The sequence below is a fragment of the Rhinatrema bivittatum genome, chromosome 16 (assembly GCF_901001135.1).
Source record: "Rhinatrema bivittatum chromosome 16, aRhiBiv1.1, whole genome shotgun sequence".
In the NCBI taxonomy this organism is placed as follows: Eukaryota; Metazoa; Chordata; class Amphibia; order Gymnophiona; family Rhinatrematidae; genus Rhinatrema; species Rhinatrema bivittatum.
Window position 1 is genome coordinate 19,526,038 of NC_042630.1, and position 13,205 is coordinate 19,539,242.

At 48.3% G+C, this 13,205-nt stretch overlaps 1 protein-coding gene across 1 annotated transcript in view; it reads right to left on the reverse strand.

The window, feature by feature from the left end:
• The window catches only part of NLGN2 (neuroligin 2), a 66,541-nt gene extending 55,303 nt beyond the window's left edge, over nucleotides 1-11,238 (reverse strand). Inside the window, 2 exon segments of the mRNA XM_029579417.1 lie at nucleotides 10,793-10,882; nucleotides 10,885-11,238. Of these exon segments, the coding sequence (XP_029435277.1) occupies nucleotides 10,793-10,882; nucleotides 10,885-10,912 (118 nt within the window). The 5' untranslated portion in view covers nucleotides 10,913-11,238.
• Between the last annotated feature and the right edge of the window lie 1,967 nt (nucleotides 11,239-13,205).

Below are 13,205 nucleotides of genomic sequence, written 5' to 3' on the forward strand. Positions count from 1 at the left end.
CTGTGACCTCCCCCCACAGCCAGCGCTCCTGCACCATTCCCTACAGCACCTCCTGCTGAGAGAGACAGGGACTGCGGGAACTGTGACCCTCCCCCCACAGCCAGCGCTCCTGCACCATTCCCTACAGCGCCTCCTGCTGAGAGAGACAGGGACTGCGGGAACTGTGACCCCAATGCAGCCAGCGCTCCTGCACCATCCCCTACAGTGCCTCCTGCTGAGAGAGACAGGGACTGCGGTAACTGTGACCTCCCCCCACAGCCAGTGCTCCTGCACCATCCCCTACAGTGCCTCCTGCTGAGAGAGACAGGGACTGCGGGAACTGTGACCTCTCCAATACAGCCAGCGCTCCTGCACCATTCCCTACAGCGCCTCCTGCTGAGAGAGACAGGGACTGCGGGAACTGTGACCTCCCCAATACAGCCAGCGCTCCTGCACCATTCCCTACAGCGCCTCCTGCTGAGAGAGACAGGGACTGCGGGAACTGTGACCTCCCCAATACAGCCAGCGCTCCTGCACCATTCCCTACAGCGCCTCCTGCTGAGAGAGACAGGGACTGTGGGAAACTGTGACCTCTCCAATACAGCCAGCGCTCCTGCACCATTCCCTACAGCGCCTCCTGCTGAGAGAGACAGGGACTGCGGGAACTGTGACCTCCCCAATACAGCCAGTGCTCCTGCACCATTCCTTACAGTGCCTCCTGTTGGGAGAGACAAGGACTGCGGAAACTGTGACCTCCCCAATACAGCCAGAGCTCCTGCACCATTCCCTACAGTGCCTCCTGTTGGGAGAGACAGGGACTGCAGGAACTGTGACCTCCCCAATACAGCCAACGCTCCTGCACCATTCCCTACAGCGCCTCCTGTTGGGAGAAACAGGGACTGCAGGAGCTCCCCCATAAGTAGTGCCCCTGCACCCATTCCCAACAGTGCCTCCTGCTGGGAGAGGCAGAGACTTCCCCCACAGCCAGCACTCCTGCATTGTCCCCTGTAGCGCCTCCTGTTGGCATTGCTCCTGCATCAGAACTTGCAGATTTAGAAGCTTTTTCAAGATGCTGTTCCTGAGATTATGGTCAGTGCTTATTTATATTTTAGATGAGAATATTCTGGAACCCAGAAAGCAAAATACTTTTACCAAAAAAGAAGAGGCAGGGAGGGGTGGAGAGAGAGAGACAAAGACAGGAACTGAGAAAAATTAGAAACAGCTAGAGAGGGATGCAAAGTGAAAGAAGATATATAAGGATTATAAAGAGAGACTCTGAGAATGAAAGAAAGAAAAAAAAAAGATAGAAAAAGGAATTGCTTTGCCCGATTCAGCACATCCGAGATATAAATAATTTCTATTGCAATTCACTGCCTGATGCAGTCAGTCCCCAGTGGTCACCATGGAAACGGGATCCAATGCAGCAGCCAGAAAGCGTCTCCCCACTGCAGTCACTGCGGAGAGGCTGAGATGTCTCCGAGGGTGGGAATTCAAGTTATCCCTTCACAATCCTGCAGGAAAGCTCCCACAAACCTCATTTTAAAACAGGGTTCAAGCAGAAGGCGCTGTAGGGGATGGGGCAGGAACACTGGCCTGGGGGGGCCCAGCTCACAGCTCCTGCAGTCCCAGCCTCCTCCAGCAGCAGGCGCTGTAGGGGATGGGGCAGGAACACTGGCCTGAGGTGGGGGTGCAGCTCACAGCTCCTGCAGTCCCAGCCTCCTCCAGCAGGAGGCTCTGTAGGGAACAGTGTATTAGATCACTGGGCGTGGGGTGTTGGGGGAGCTCACTGCTCCTGCAGTCCCAGCCTCCTCCAGCAGCAGGCGCTGTAGGGAACAGTGCACTAGATCACTGGGCGTGGGGTGTTGGGGGAGCTCACTGCTCCTGCAGTCTCCGCCACCCTCAGCACCGTACAGAATAATGTAGAAGCATTAAAGAGAAAAAGCGCGGACAGGCAACTTCAGTAAAAAAAAGATTCAGGCTTGCTTCTCATCCCACTGTGGAAAGTTGCTGTGTGGTTTGGTTTGTGGGATTGAGGATTGGGGGTTTGTAATGTGAGCCATTTGCTATCGCCTGGTCTGGCTTTTGCATCATTTTGATTCCTGGTTGGGTTTTTTTCACCACTTAAAAACGTAAGAACATAAGAAATTGCCACGCTGGGTCCGACCAAGGGTCCATCAAGCCCCGCATCCTGTTTCCAACAGTGGCCAATCCAGGCCACGAGTGCCTGGCAAGTACCATGACAACCTGCCACACTGCGTGCGGAGGAGGAGAACCCAGGAGGCCAAGGAATCAAATAAAGAAATACAAGAAGACCCTTTCAAAGCCTGGGGGGATCAGCTCACTGGCCAGGCAGAGTGCAGGGGAAGGTGGGCAGATCCTTCTCAGGGCGCAGGGGGGGGGGGCGGATTATGTTATGTGTGGAGGGGGGAGGGCTCGTGACTCACTCTGTCCTGGGTGGGGGGGGAGGCTATGTCATGGCTTCATAGAGTTTCTCAAATCTTAAAGAGCTTTCCTGGTGGGCCCCGACAGCGCTCCAGCGCTACGCTGGTCACTGGTGCCTGAGTTGCTTCTTAAAGGTTTCTTGTGATGCTGGTGGCTGGTACCAGGTTAGGCGGCTCGGCTGCTCATTTGCCTTCCTAGGACACATACAAAAAAAAGTGTTGGCCCCCGCGCCGTGGGGAAAAAAAAAACAAAAAACTTTTATTAAAAAGTTTTTTTCCCCGAGTGCCCACCAATGAAATGGGTGCAGATCACCTCGTCTAAAATAAATAAATAAATAAAAGGTATTGCTGCCGACTGTTGCAGACCCTGGGGTTGCACTGCTGTAGTGCAGACCACCATATTCCCGCCTTCTTCTTTCTCGTGATGAGTCAAGTAGTGGGCGGCGACCAAAAAGAAAAAAAAAAAGCAGGAAGCTGATGGGCCTGCACTAGAGCCGCGCCACCGCAAGACCGCGGTTGGAGACCAGGCGCCCGGGTCTCCAACTGCGGCTGAGCAGAAGAGCAGCGTTTATGTGGATGAGGAAGAGGGTGAAGACCATAGTATGCCTGTGTTTATGACAGTGAGAGGCTGCCCATGTGTGTGAAAGAGACACTGCCTGTGGGAGTGTGTGTGGGAGTGAGAGTGAGAGACTGCCTGTGTGTGAGAGAGACACTGCCTGTGGGAGTATGTGTGTGTGTGTGTGAAAGAGAGACACTGCCTGTGGGAGAGTGTGTGTGAGTGAGAGTGAGAGACTGCCTGAGTGAGAGACTGCCTGTGTGTGAGAGAGACACTGCCTGTGGGAGTATGTGTGTGTGAGTGAGAGAGACTGCGTGTGTGTGAGAGAGAGAGAGAGAGATGGTAAAGTCTGTGCGCTCACTTCCAATCTACGTCAATCTCAGGGTGATTGGAAATCTAAAGTTCCCAGATATGGAGAATGGGAAAATGTTTTATCTTTATTTGTTTTATTAATAGGTTTTATTTGATGGTGTCAGCTCTTTTGAAATATTTTATTGGTATTTGGTAAATAAAAAAAAGTTGTACGCATGATTAATTATTGGATATTCTACTCATTGGCTGGCTTGACATATTTATTCTTTTATTGGATGGTTGATGTTTTATATTTCTAGACTGTATTTGATGTTTAACAAGGAATGGTAAGGTTTTTTTTTTCCATTGTTATACTGCATATAGTTAGACTTGTATTTCCGGTTCAGTTTTTGTCTGTACCTTTCTATTTACGCTTTATGGTCTCTGTATTCTGTATTCTTGGTGTGGGTTTGACAGTGTTTGGCATGTGTAACCGAGGTGGGGTATTCTGCTAGCACGTAGTTGTTGTGTGGGGATCTATAGCAGCTTGACTTGTTCTGTTTCCCTAACAGGAGGTGTATTGGGGTCTTAGGTCCTGCTGTAATATTTGCAGTGTTGCCTTTTCGTGAGTAGGGCTGTTACTATTTCAAGCTGGCAGATTTGCTATAGGTTGAGTACATTTTTTTTTCTTTTGCAGGGTTTTGAATTATTACCCAGTGCTACTGAAGTGCTGCTGCCAGTCTGCAGTGTAAGGCCACCATCTTTCCGCCTTCGTCAGTCACCGGCTCCCTCTTGCTCGGCAGTAACCCAGCAGCCGTCTCTGAAGGTCTCTCTCTCAGCCAGTTCTAAATGTCTTTCTAGAGGGAGGCCAGTAGCTTGCTCTGAGTCTGGGATTAAGCAAGTCAGGGGTCAGTTCAAGCTGCTGGTGACTGTGGATCTCAGTATTGTTATGCAGTTCTTCCGCTGAAAACAGAAAATTTTCTCAAACCAGTAGGTTTCTTGTTGAATGAACATACTTACCGAAACATTTTATAAATTATTTTACTAAGTATTTCAACTTTGCACTATGCCTATTACTTTCTATGTTTATTTGTATTTGTCTATTTTTATTCTATAATTTTGTTTTATATTTAAGTGGTAGAGAAATTAGTTAAATATATATTATATCTTTTTCTTTTCTTTTTGTGTGATTGGATACCCCATGGGCCGGGATGGATAAAAATCCGCCAGGCTGATATCTTCCCGGTCACTGGAGACGCTTTGCATCTTCCCCCTCAGGATGTCATCCTGTAACTGGAATCCCCCACTTACAAGCCCATTCTGTCACAACACAGCTCCTCACCGAACAGAGACAAGCTAGGGAAATCGATGAGGAGAAACCGGATCTGTGCCCAGCCCTCCTGCTTCTGCAGGAACCTGGCTCCTTGCCATCTGCAGATTAAAATAAATACATAAATAAAGCCACCCTTGTCAAAGAGAGAGGAGCAAAAAAAAAAAAGGGGACCATTTCGGCGGGCCCCCAACACCACTCTGCCAAAATCTCCCCCCCCCCCCACCTGCGGTTATCCCTCTGGTGAAAGCCAGAAGTCATCACTACTGCCGTGAGTAACTCGACCGCTGTATTTGTACCATTCACTAAACAGCGAGGTGAAACATCCTCTCTGTGGGGGGAGGCCTGGTGCAATGGTTCATGTGTGTGTGTGGGAGACCCGGGTTTGAGCCCCAAGCACAGCTTCTGCTCCTGGCGTTGGAGCCGGGTCTGGCGCTGCTGCAGAGGCAGGGCCGGTGGCAAGAGCGTTTTGCTCCCTAGACGAACCTTCATTCAAACACAACGCTCCCTCCTACCAGTGGCAAGGGCTCCTACCTCCAGCACAGTGCACCCTTATTTGGCAGTACGAGCTCTAACACAGCACCCCCCTGGGTCTCATGATGGCAGGATTTAGCCCCGCACCCCCCTCCTCCTCCCAATTTTGGTGTCGTAGGCCACAGGCCTATTTTGCCTAAGCAAGCGCCGGCCCTGTGGAGAGGCGGCCAGACTCAGGATTTTATGCACACTGGGTCCCAGAAGCCCATGCGAGGGGTGGCCCTTGACCCAAGGTCTGTTGCTGCAATCACTGGGCTACATTAAGAGGAAGAGGGTTATAAAAGAGAGAGAAAAAAAAAATCCCTGGGAAGGTGCGAGAGACAACTGATGATATCACATCCCAGGTACATTCACATCCCAGGCAAATAGCAATTCTGCTGGAAACTTAAAAGGAGCAGTAAGAAGCTGTTGAGTCAGAAAATTATTTTTGACACCCCCCCTTACTGAAGTTTTTTTCTGGGACCAGTAGTACTGATGTGCAAGGGGAGAAGCTAAGACTATAAATCCCACAATTCAGTGGGGGGGTGTAAGTTCCATTTCCTCTGGGAGCAGCCATATTTGCAATAGCATCACAATGACATCACACAGAATGGGTTCCAATTGGTTCATGCAGGGTGTGTGACATGTGACATGACAGCTGTTATGGACCAATCGTAACCAGGTGTGTTTGTGCACGAGGCAAATACCTGCTTACAAGGATGGTGGCTCCCCCCTTTCTCAGGGGGTGGTAACAGTTGCTTGATCCGTAGCCCCTGACATAACATCAGGTATCAGGACCAAGCAGGAAAATGTTTAATTTACACGGAATGCGTACTGGCAGTACCTGGGCAGAATTTCAGCTTACCGATTAGGACAGAGAAATCCCAGAAACAACCCCCCCACAGCTCACAAATCCACACCTATATGCACACCCAACACGCAGAGACCTACAAGCACACGGCCCACACACACATAAACAGGGATACATGCACACTCCCTGTTCACCAGCTTCATTCCCGCGTAATTTACTACTGAATCAGGATCGACTGCCCCGAAGGCCAGGGAGGCAAGACTCAGAATGACAGAAAGAGACAGAGACCGAGCAAGAGACAGCGTCCTTTCTGTAGTAGACTGAAAGTTTTCTTATTATATATTTCTTTCATTTTTTTGACTACTTTTGAGGGCAATATTCAGAAAAGTGGCAAACGGAGAACTTATCCTGCTATAGTTGTCAGGGATATTTAGCAGGACAGACCTCCCACTGAATAAACCCTCCTAAAGTTATTCAGGTGTACGTACCAGGATAGCTTTCAAACCCCAAGTGGCTACGTTTTAATTTTATCCAGTTAGGTTTGAAAGTTAGCCGGGTACGTGCAGCCAGATAACTTTTAAATTTAACCGACTATATTAAAATGTAGCTGCTTAAGTGGCTGCAAAATAAAACAAAAAAATAAAAATAAAAAGCTTAGGGGCTTGTAGGCCGATTCCCCGCCTCCTCCCAAAAATCTTATGTAGTTGGGGGCCTATTTAAACCCCCAGGCCTGGCCATCTGAGTTCGGGACCTGGCCAGAGGAACCGTTTTGATTATTACCGTCTTTATGTATTGCTATCTGGCCCACAGACGTAGAAGGGCAATAAAGTTCTCCGTCTACATCTGACTCGGACAGCAAGAGGGAGGGAGAAACCGAAAGAGAGGCGGGGGACACAGAATTCCAGTCCCCAACGGCCCTTCAGGATCCCGAGGGGAGCCGTAGGGTTAACACCCAGCCTGATTATTTTCCAGACTGTGCGGGAATTTTTACGGTACTGCACGGAAAGGGGGGGTGGGGGATAAAATGTCCAGAAATGTCCTGATTTTAGCCCCTCGGCTTCAGCTTCGCAACCGATCTGCCCCGTATGCTTTGCTAGCTCCTCTACGGGCGGTACCGCGCTGGGGGCACTTTGGTGCTGCTTACGTAAGACCGCCGCCCCGAGGTTTAGTCCGCGCGCCTCAAAAACGTATACGAAGCGCCAGCTGGGCTCCCCGGCGCTGGTAAAAGCAAAACCCTTTTCCGGGCTATAAGAGGTTCTAGTGCCAGCAGTCACGCCAGGAGGCTCCAGGGAAGATCGGACTATTTCTTCACAGGAAAGGGGTGCCGGATGCATGGAAGAGCCTCCCGGGGAAGGCGACAGAAGCAGGAACGGTAAGAAAGCGGGGAGCCAGTATAATGGATCCGTTAAATTGAGAACGACTTGAAGGGAAAGCCAAGAGATCTGCTGGGGGCCTACGTCACTGGGCGGAGTAGATGGGTCCTTATCTGCCGTTATTGTCTGTTTCTTTGTTTTTGTGTTACGACAAAGCGTGGCACTAAAGGTTGTCTGCATGAAAACCCTGTCAGGAAAGATATATTTCACAGAAATCCCAGTTAAAAGCTGGCAACCCTACATGCCAGAGCTCCCCCAGAGGGCAACCTCACTCACCAGCGGCTGGAGCGATGAGGGGACGGCAAGCAAGCACATCTTCAAGATGTCCACACCGAAGGTGCACGGGGATACGTTGGCACACACTGCCTTCACCGCAGGCGGTTGCACCGCATGCTTATTCACTGCGGTCCAGAACCAAGGCCTCTCTGTAGGACACTGACTCCCAAAGGGGAAAGTGACCACATGGGTTCCAGGTCATCAGACACAGGGCTGAGCCGATTCCGGTTTTTGCTCCCAGGTCCAGCAGAAATTACAATGCCCATCGTGCAGTGCAGTAGTGGGGGGGGGAAAGAGGGAGTAGCGGGCCTGACCCAACCTATCCCTTATTCTCCCCACTGCCACGTGGTCTTGGTAACAATGGACCTTTCTCAGTCCATCTGTCACAGACAGCATGAGATACAAGCGTCCGTGGCCAAGTCCGGTAAACGTGTTCTCATGACAACAATATTCCAAGCACTCCACAGATCTCACCTGTAGGGTAGGATAGCAAGAAGGAGGCCAATCTTGATGAAAGCCCATCTTGAGCCCTATTTGAAATAGGCAAAGGAATACTCAGGGGATATTGTAGCTATGCGGCAAAAACCTTTGTGGTCTGACGAAACTAAAATAGAACTTTTTGGCCTGAATGCAGAAGCGATACATTTGGGCGCAAAGCCGACACAGCACATCAGCCAGAGGGCGCCATCCCCTACTGTGAGGCATGACGGCGGCAGCGTCGTGTTCACGGGGATGACGCACACAGGCAGGGACGGGGGCACTGGTTGGGGATAGAAAGGGGACAGTGAACGGAGAAAGGTACAGAAGAGTCCTTGAGGAAAACCTGCCGCCCTCTGCAAGAAAGCTGCAGAGGAAGTTCACCTTTCAGCATGACGATGTCCCCAAAGCGCACAGCCAAGGAACAAAAAAAAAAAAAAAAGGCAAATGTCCAGGAGTGGCCCAGACAGACCCCCGACCCCCAATCCAATCTGTGGCACTGACACAACATAGCAAAATGTGAAAAATGTTCAAGGAGGCGTAGACTTTCTATGGGCACTGCATAAACATAGATCTAGATATACATAGATAGTTCATACAGACAGATACAGAGATAGATATCTAATTTTATGCAGCCAGTATGCTTACATCAGTTATTTTAGCATCGTCAACATCTCATCTCTCACCCACTTTCATGTATTTATAAATCCATTTGTGAATTTCCCTCTCCTTCCGTTTCCAGAAGGCCCCCAGGTGCTATTTCAGGGCACCATATGCCGAAGGATTTACAACAGGAGGGAATAAACGTCGTGCAGGAGGAGGGTGGCTCACCTACACAAGACCGTAAGCAGTGCCGCCGTGCCAGCTCGGATGAATAGTCCCTCCAGTCCCTTGACTGTGGCCAGCCAGATTCGCATGGAAGCACTCGGAAGAGGGAGGTCCCATCTCCTGGTCCTCACTCCCGAAAAAGAGTTGACAGTTCCCATGCCTGCCTGACTAGTAATTGCTAATAGACCCGTCTTTCGGAAACTCGCACAAGCCAAATTCCAGCCTCGCTATTAACCATGACCACAGCCCTTCAGTAACAAAATTACGCAGCTTGCGTACGGCCTGAATGAAAAACGCTCTCTTAAATCTTTGTTTTAAATCTGCTACCAGTTAGTTTCATAGGGTGTCCCCGGTCCCAATGACTGAACCTGTTCCACGCTGGAGATTTTACAAACCTCCCGCCGTATCGTCCAAGCTGGAGAGCCCTGGCCTGTATTTCTTTATTATAGGGGAACCATTTCACCCCCGTTATCATTGTCACCCATCTCTGTACCTTTTCTACTTCCGCTCTGTCTTTTTTTTTTTTTCAGGTGAAAGGACCAGAACTGCACACAATACTCCCAGTGTGCTCGCACCATGAATTTATACAAAGGCATTGCGATAGCCTCAGTTTTGCTCTCTTGTTTCTTTTTCGAGCAGGCCCTAACATTCTGTTTGCCTTCTTGATGGCCGCCGCACACTGACCTGAGGATTTCAATGTATTGTCCACAATAATGGTGGCAGGGAAAGGAACTTGGCATTCTGGAGGGGGGAGGTTCTTATTTTTAGCTAAAAGTTTATAGTAGAAAACTAATGGTGGCAACACTGAACTGAGAGCGAGAGAGAAAAGGTAGTAGTGCGACCTCTTCATTGGTTAGAGGCCGGCTAGGAGAGCTCTGCTATTGGTCAGATATTTTGGAAGGAGGTGCAAAGGGCTGGGAGAGCTCTGCTATTGGTCAAAGGGAGCAGGTCTTCCTCAGAACCCCATGCAGGCATGAAAGGTATAAATAAGGTATAGATAGCTGAAGAGCTTCCAGGAAGGAGATTTTTTAAAAAGCAGTAGCTATGACCATATTAAAAAGGTACACACAAGGTTTAAAATTATATGTCTCAGAGTATAATCAAACAAAAACAGAACCTGGGAATAAGAAAAACACAGAGCTAGGGTTAGACAGGTTGATATTTGGCATAATCTAGCATAATGCCACTGCTCTAACATTCAATGAACATCTCTGGAAGCATTTTTTTCTGCTCTAGCCTAACAGAATAGTTAGGGATAGAGGGAGCTGTGAACTAAATGGAAGGGAGGCAAGTGAGAGAGCGCTGGGATGATCTAAGATCAGATCTGAAAAAAATACATCTCTAAAAAGAGAGAAGTTTAGCAAGAAGCCAAATATGTTCTCGGCTGATGACAGCCGCCAAGTATGCAGAGATGTTCAAGGGGGTAAAATTCGGACTCGCACTCAGACACAATAGACAATGACCTCCCTTCAAGTCTACATTCACTAGGAATCTTGGCTAAAGTTTCATGTTCTTTCTGTATGCCATCCTCTGGGATCACCAAAAAAAAAAAATCATTTCCCCATTTGCAGAGAGATTTGAGAAGGTTAAGCTCCAGACCCTGATGGCTTTGATCAGCTGAATTAGATACATCGGTTGCCTGTTATTGTTCTTTACAGATTCGAGCACAGAAATAAAATGTAGAATAAAAATCAAATGAATACTTCATTTTTCTGGCAGATAAACACAAAAATATACAGCACAAAACTTTTTAAAATGAAAAATTGACTCCTGTTGAAATGTGTAACTACCCCATAAGAACATTTTTCATTCTCACAAGAAAAAGATTATTTAAAAAAAAAAACACCAAAAACCAGCAAACTAGTAAATATATGGCAACCTTGTAAGAGATATCATATTTGCATCTTTGTTCCTTACCATCCTCCGTTGGCACATAAATGTTGAGATACAGACAGTCTTCGCTCTGATTTTGGACGTAACCAGCTGCCACCTCCAGATTGTCTGTAACCACACCGGCATCATGATTCCGGGCAGCATACCATGGATGTTCTGTGGGCAGACGGGGGCAAAGTGTGTTGCATTGCGGACTTCAGTCCAAGAAGCCGGGGCTTCCGGGGGTTGAAACCGCCGGTCCCCTACTGGCGGGGTGGCATAAGGAACACCTAGGTACTGCACCACCGGGCCGAGGATTTCATTATTCAAGTCCTTTTTGACTCCTCGGAGCTTGCCATAGTTGGTGTGGACCACGGGATACTTCTCCTCTGCCCTTTGGCACGAACTTAAACCAGAGCGGAGAGACAGACCAAAGAGCCAAAGCAGGAACGCAAGCCCTGTCCTTATGTTGAGGACGCGCAGGGCAAAACTCAGCATGGGCAAACTCAAGGCCAACCACATGGTAGCCGCGATGACAAAAAAAAAAGAAGTAGAAGTAAAAAAAAAAAAAACCCAAAAAAAAAAACCCCAAAGAAAAAATAATCGTTATGAATCAAAAGTGAAAATGCTGTTTAAAAAAAATCGAACTGTTAAAATAATTCCAAGAGCAGCAAGGGGCATCTGAACGAGTTAATCCTGACGGGTGGCGTGGTCACTCCGGGAAGTGCAGAATGTGGCGCCTGCCCGCTCTCTGTTGCGTTCCATCTCCTGGCGGGGGCCTTCCCCCTCAGAGGGAATCCATGGAGAGGTTGGGGCGCGGCATCGCTCCACCATCCAGGGCCCTGTGCTATGAGAATGGGGAGAGCGGGAGGGAGAGGGAGGGCGGTAGGAGGAGGAGGAGGCAGGAAAGAGAGAGAGAAGAATGTGAAAGAGGGGGGAAAAGGGAAACAGAAAGGAAGTGAGAACAGGAAAGGAAAAATGTAAGGGAATAGAGAGAGAGAGAGAGAGTTACAGAAGGGAAAAAAGAAATGAGGATAAGAGAGAAGGTAAAATGAAGGAAGGGAAACAGAACGGAAAGGAAGGAAGAGAACAGGAAAGGAAAAATGTAAGAGAATAAAGAGAGAAAGAGTTACAGAGGGGAAAAAGAAATGAGGATGAGAAGGTAAAATGAAGGGGAGGGAAACAGGGGAACGGAAAGGAAGAAGAACAGGAAAGGAAAATGTAAGAGAATAAAAAGAGAGTTACAGAGGGGAAAAAAGAAATGAGGGATGAGAGAGAAGGGAAAATGAAGGAGGGGAAACAGGGAATGGAAAGGAAGGAAGAGAACAGGAAAGGAAAATGTAAGAGAATAAAGAGAGAGAGTTAGAGGGGAAAAAGAAATGAGGATGAGAGAGAAGGGAAAATGAAAGGAAGGGAAACAGAACGGAAAGGAAGGAAGAGAACAGGAAAGGAAAAAATGTAAGGGAATAAAGAGAGAGAGAGAGTTTCAGAGGGGAAAAAATAAATGAGGGATGAGAGGGAAGGTAAAATGAAGGAGGGGAAACAGGGAATGGAAAGGAAGGAAGAGAACAGGAAAGGAAAATGTAAGAGAATAAAGAGAGAGAGTTACAGAGGGGAAAAAGAAATGAGGATGAGAAGGTAAAATGAAGGGGAGGGGAAACAGGGAACGGAAAGGAAGAAAGAACAGGAAAGGAAAATGTAAGAGAATAAAAAGAGAGTTACAGAGGGGAAAAAAGAAATGAGGGATGAGAGAGAAGGGAAAATGAAGGAGGGGAAACGGAATGGAAAGGAAGGAAGAGAACAGGAAAGGAAAATGTAAGAGAATAAAGAGAGAGAGTTAGAGGGGAAAAAAGAAATGAGGATGAGAGAGAAGGTAAAATGAAGGAGGGAAACGGAATGGAAAGGAAGAGAGCAGGAAAGGAAAATGTAAGGGAATAGAGAGAGAGAGAGTTCGAGGGGAAAAAAATGAGGGATATGCGAGAGAGAGAAGGTAAAATGAAAGGGAGATAGGGAAATGAGATGAAGAGAGGAAGACAGTGCTCATTAGTTGCATCAGACCTGGGAATAAACTTCCTGCTCCCTAGCTTTACCGCGTGCACACTGAGCAGGGCAGGGAACTCAGCAGAGCCCCCGCTGGGGGAAGAGACATCCTGAGATTCAGGAGTTCATCTTTGAGTCTCTTAAACCGGACGGCATGGTCGTTCTGCATCAGCAGGGTCCCGGGGGGGAGGGGGGTGAAGGCAATCCATGCAAAGCAGAAGACAGCGATGGGAACGCAGGGGTGTGGGTTTGATTTGGACAAAGGGACGCCTGAACCTTTTGCTTAATTTTTAAAGATTTTTAAAGATCCAAATCATGAATGACCGATGATTAAAACTCCCAACACAAAGTTGAGGTTATAAGGCATCCCTTAGTGTGCTGATACCTGTGCTATATGATGGCCATTCATATTCTATGA